This window comes from Macadamia integrifolia, unplaced genomic scaffold (genome assembly GCF_013358625.1).
Source record: "Macadamia integrifolia cultivar HAES 741 unplaced genomic scaffold, SCU_Mint_v3 scaffold2246, whole genome shotgun sequence".
NCBI classification, from domain to species: Eukaryota; Viridiplantae; Streptophyta; class Magnoliopsida; order Proteales; family Proteaceae; genus Macadamia; species Macadamia integrifolia.
This window is the reverse complement of record NW_024868592.1, coordinates 31,050-36,389: the sequence shown is the minus strand read 5'-3', so window position 1 is coordinate 36,389 and position 5,340 is coordinate 31,050. Positions and strand designations below refer to the sequence as shown.

At 37.5% G+C, this 5,340-nt stretch overlaps 1 protein-coding gene across 5 annotated transcripts in view; it reads left to right on the top strand.

The window, feature by feature from the left end:
- Positions 1–5,340, top strand: part of LOC122066126 (GTP-binding protein BRASSINAZOLE INSENSITIVE PALE GREEN 2, chloroplastic) — a 24,751-nt gene continuing 19,411 nt past the window's right edge. The window contains exons 1-3 of one of the 5 annotated variants that reach the window (XM_042629947.1): positions 1–287; positions 1,279–1,400; positions 1,483–2,825. In XM_042629947.1, coding sequence (XP_042485881.1) covers positions 1,283–1,400; positions 1,483–2,825 — 1,461 coding nt within the window. In that variant the 5' untranslated portion in view covers positions 1–287; positions 1,279–1,282. Of the gene's footprint in view, positions 288–1,177; positions 1,401–1,482; positions 2,826–5,340 lie in introns of all 5 variants that reach the window. The other 4 variants (XM_042629946.1, XM_042629945.1, XM_042629944.1 and 1 more) reach the window with 4 other exon arrangements.

Below are 5,340 nucleotides of genomic sequence, written 5' to 3'. Positions count from 1 at the left end.
GTATAGAGAGCAGAGAGAGAACCCCATCCTATTCTCACACATAAAGACTTGCTCCCAGTTTAGACTGTACAAAGCAACAAAGGCAATTATATACGATTACATTCGTACACAAGTCCACAACAGACGGTACTCTTCTCTTCCCTCTTCTCGTCACTTCAGAAATTGAGGAGGAAGAAGAAGAGTTCCGAAAATTCTGTAGGAAAACGAAGAAGGATTCTGTGATAGTAAACTAGAGAAAGTGTTTTTGGGTTAGCGAACCAGTCCTCCTTCGGGACAAAAGCAAATAGGTGAGCTCAATCAGTCTTATGATGTCTAAAAGAATTGGTTTTTTACTCTTTTTACAATAAAAACTACTGGGCTTTTAGTACTTTCGGTTTCTCCATGAGACTGTATTGCAATTGTTTGAATTTTGGTCTGTGAGAGTAACCGACGCGAACAGGTCAGCTCAAGCAGTCTTATGAGTGTTATGAGAAGTGGGTTCACTTTCTTTTGCAATAATATTCACTGGGTTGGTTGCAAATGAGGTCTCTTGATGAGACTGTGTGGCATATGTTTAAAAGTGGCCTGAAAGAGTATATGGGCTGTCTTGCTTTCCTCCCCTTTAAATCCTCTCAATCCTCCCAAATGACTCTATTGTCCAAGTAAAGAGTGGGTTATGGTTTTCTGTTCATCTATACCACCTCGAACATGGCCAATTTGTTGCATCTATGAAGACCAGTACCAGAAATGAGATAGATTGAACCACTCAACACTAACAAAAAGTTTCTCTAATCTGGCGATTTTTAATTATTTAATTATAGAAAAGAAAAAAAAGATTGGTAAATGGATCTCTTTGAGTAGTTTTTCCTTGTGCTAAACTTTTATGATACTTTCTTCGTTGATTATTTTAATTGATTTTCTGGATATCTTGTTACACCATCTGCACCTCTGTAAGCTATAATTGTATTTGTCTCAACATTGTTTAATGCAGTACAGGTCTTTCTTGTTGTATTCATATCACTAGTCCACCACTTTAGAAAAATGCCATTTTTTGTTCCCTCTTATTTGATTGGAAAACATACTTGCAACCAAATGCACAAATTCATTGGACATATCCTTATCTTATTCTTTCATGTCGTTGCAACACCCATTACTTTTCTTAAATTCCTGGACTGATTTTAATTTACTTTTAATCCAGAATGTTTTGATTCAGCTATTAAGAGTGTCTCTATGCATCTGATTTATCAAGTTCAGTATCATTTAGATATCCAGTGCCTAACTAGAACAGCCTAGAGACAGAAAAATGTCGATCTTACTCTCGACCGAAACTCTCCTTCAAACAACCACCACGAAATTAAGGTTGAAGCTTTCGAACAATGGAAGAAATGAAGGAGAACCAATATTGTATGGTCTATTTGCAGGTGAGATTTCTCTCTTCCTTGCCATTATCTATTTATTATACTGCTATACTCTGTTTTAATCAAAATCAACCTTGCATCTCAGGTATCAAGAAGGTGAAAAATAACAAAATCAATAGAGGAAGATCTGTTTGCTCAATAAAGGTTGTGAAAACCACTGTGACACCAACCCAAATAGGAAAAAGCCAAAGAAATCATGCTCGAAATCCAGTTTTGAGTGAAGGAAGAGATGAGGATGAGAACCATGGCCTTATCTGCCCTGGTTGTGGCATTTTCATGCAAGATAAAGACCCAAATCTCCCCGGTTTCTATCAGGAAAGGAGGGAATTTCAGAAGGAATCGGCAGTTCTTGTGGAAGCTTTTGATGGTATAGGTGTTGATGAATTCACAGAGTTAAGTGGAGAGGAGGAAGAAGAGGAGTCTATGGATGACATCCAGAGTAAATTTGAGGCAAGTGACGAGGAATATGAGAAGGAAGATGTGATTGATTGGGATTCTGATGATTGGGAATCCTTGGTTGATGATGAAGATGAGAATTGGAGGAAGGAATTGGATGGTTTTGCACCTGCTGGCCTTGGTTATGGAAACATTACTGAAGAGATGATGAAAAAGGTAAAGAAGGAGAGGATTTCAAAATCTGGGAAGAAACAAAAAGCCAGAGAATCTCAAAGAGATGAAGAGATGGTTACTGTTTGTGCTCGGTGCCACTCATTAAGAAATTATGGACAAGTCAAGAACCCAAATGCCGATAACCTGATACCGGATTTTGACTTTGATCGGTTGATCACTACTCGGTTGATGAAACCAGGCAGTAACTCTGGCACTACTGTAGTAGTCATGGTTGTTGATTGTGTTGATTTTGATGGTTCATTCCCCAAACGAGCAGCCAAGTCACTATTCAGGGCATTGGAACGAAGCAAGAATGACGTGAAGCTCTCCAAAAAATTGCCAAAGCTTGCCCTTGTTGCCACAAAGGTTGATCTCCTGCCATCTGAGATTTCACCAACCAGGTTAGATCGATGGGTCCGCAACCGTGCCAAAGCTGGAGGTGCTCCTAAACTAAATGGGGTGTATCTTGTTAGTTCCCGTAAGGATCTTGGTGTTAGAAACCTTCTGTCTTTCATCAAAGAACTGGCAGGTCCTCGAGGAAATGTATGGGTTATTGGGGCTCAGAATGCTGGCAAGTCTACCCTCATTAATGCTTTTTCCAAGAAAGAAGGAAGAAAAATTACAAAACTCACAGAGGCTGCAGTTCCAGGGACGACCCTGGGGATATTGAGAGTTGGAGGGATTCTTCCAGCCAAGGCAAAAATGTATGATACTCCAGGCCTCCTGCATCCATACTTGATGTCCATGAGACTCAATAGAGATGAGCAGAAGATGATTGAGATTCGAAAGGAGCTGAAACCTCGGACTTATAGAATGAAGGCAAGTCTTGTCGACCACCACCACCTTTTTATTTATTTAGTTATTTATTTATTTTTTGGCTCTTTGGATGGCTTTCTTGTTTGTTTATCAGGGAGCACAAACGACAAATAAAGTTAAAATACATTAACTGCTTATGGTTATCAATTTATGACGTGATCAGGAGTAGGACAATGTCAGAACTCCAGTTTAAGTAAAAAAAAAAATTATTTATCTAATCATTATCGTATTATTAATGTTGAACTCTCTTTAAACAGCCTGCATTTTAATGTGTGTTTATTTTTATGCTTCTCTTATTCTCTCATGTGAATCATGTAATCCTTCTCCTTGTGATTTTGCTGGATTCACAAAGCAATATATGAATTTGAATTTTACATATTCGTCCAAAATTTCTAACTTTTCAACCTTGGAACACTTTGGTGATCAATGAAAAACCAGCGCTGTTCAATTTTCCCAAGTAAACTGGCCAAGGCTGCAGCATTTCCCAGTCATAACTATCTGTCCCATATTTCCCAGAATCTTTACTAATTTCTCTCAACTGGTGCTTTGACAAATTTATTTCAACTAAATGGTGACGACCAAGATTTTAAAACTCAGTTTGGATCATCTGATGCAATTTGGTGTTGGAGAAGAATAATCTAATTTAATCTAATAGTGATAAGCTGTTCCACTGTGTTTAATACAATTTTTCTTTACTTGGATTACTTCTTTTCTCTTTTTATTGGATTAGCTAATCCTTTATATAAACCATTCAATCAAAAAACCAGTTCAGTATTGTGTGAGACCGATTTGTCTTATAATTGTGATCCTTAAATAGTTGTCCTTGGTAAAGAGAGTAATGTAAAACTAGAATCACAAGTGATCCTAATCCCAGGCAGGATCTGATATTCTGGCTGAATAGAGAAGATGTCCTCCAATAGGCTTGGTTCTAGCTCTCAAATACTAAAAAGAAAAGGCCTAACCCAATCCTTAACAATTGAGAAACCGAAACTGACTAGGAAACTGAAATAACAAAGGAAATAGACTCAAAACAGGACTTCTACTAAACTAATGAATTAAATCCGATTTTCTTACTTTCTACCCATATTTTAGGCCTATTAAAGTGGTTCATTACAAAGAAAACCCATGGAATTAAAGGCCCGGCACATATATAACCCAACTTAATGCTTATTTTCAATAAAATAAACCCATTAAGTGACTTATCTACATCAATTCGACCTCTCTTAGAAAAAATTCGTCCTCAAATTTTGTAGAGTGTGAGGGTGATTATAGCATGGTGCCCATCTCTCTTCAAGCCATAGAAAAATTCAGGTAGCTCTTTTGATAATAAGGATGTTGATGTAGATAAGTCACTTGGGCTTATTTTATTGCAAATAAGTCTTGGGTTGTGTTATGTACGTGTTGGGTCTTTGATCCCATAGGTTTTCTTTGAAATGTGCCACTTTAATAGGCCTCAAATATGGGTAGAAGGTAGGAAAACGAGATTTTATTCATTAGTTTAATTAGTTTCTATTTAATTCAATAAAGACCCATTAGACCATTAGTTGGTTGTAAAGTCCTATATGGACTATTAGTTAGCTAGTTCTACTCTATGTTAGAGTCATAAAGTCAAGTCCTAGTCCTAGGAGTGTCTAGTCCTATTGGGAAATTAGCTCCTAGTTGTAGTAGGAGTGTCTAGTCCTATTGAGAAACTAGCTCCTAAGTAGTTTGATTGCTATTCTGCCCTCTATAAATAGAGGAGCCTATGTATTCATAATTGGAGATTTGAATGAATGAATTATTGAGTGATTACTCTTTAGCTAAAAAAACTGTTATTGAGATGTGAGATGCCTAAACCTTTGAGGGGTGTGATACCTAAAACCTGAGGGGTGAGATACCCATTCCTTTATTCTCTTTCACCCTTCTCAACCCTCCATCGATTCTTCTTTTTCTATTTTTATTTTCTGTTTATTGTTATTAGAAATTTAGACCTGTTAAAGCATACAAAATAAGAATCAGCCAGCCAAAGAGTTTTTGTTCTTGAAGCCAATTGACCCTCATTGCTGCCCAAGTTTGAGATCTGATCTACAGATCCTTTGGAGGACTGATTCTATACTCTAAGAAGATCAATTGATCCTCTCTTGAAGGTTATCTGAAGAATACAAGTTGATGTTCCTGCAGAATTCTTTACATTCTCTCTCTTAGGTCTGAAAATCAAGAAAGTGCGTAACTCCATAACCATCCGTCAGAAGCCCTTCATATTTGGGGGTTTTTGTGCCCTCCCTAGGGACTATCTACACCCAAAAGTATAGCTCAATCGGACTCCCACAGACCTGGCCGCACCTTTCTCTCTCCAACTCCATAGAAGGTCTTTCTCTCTCCTATCGGGTTGGGTTTTGGGCTGGTTTTGCTCCTATATGGGTATTATATCTTTGGGGGTTTATTTGATGGTATTATTTCTTTGTTTCTTGTTCCTATTTGTATTGTTTGAGGTTATAAATTGTTGGGGTAGTTTCTTGTAATCTACTCCTGCATTAGA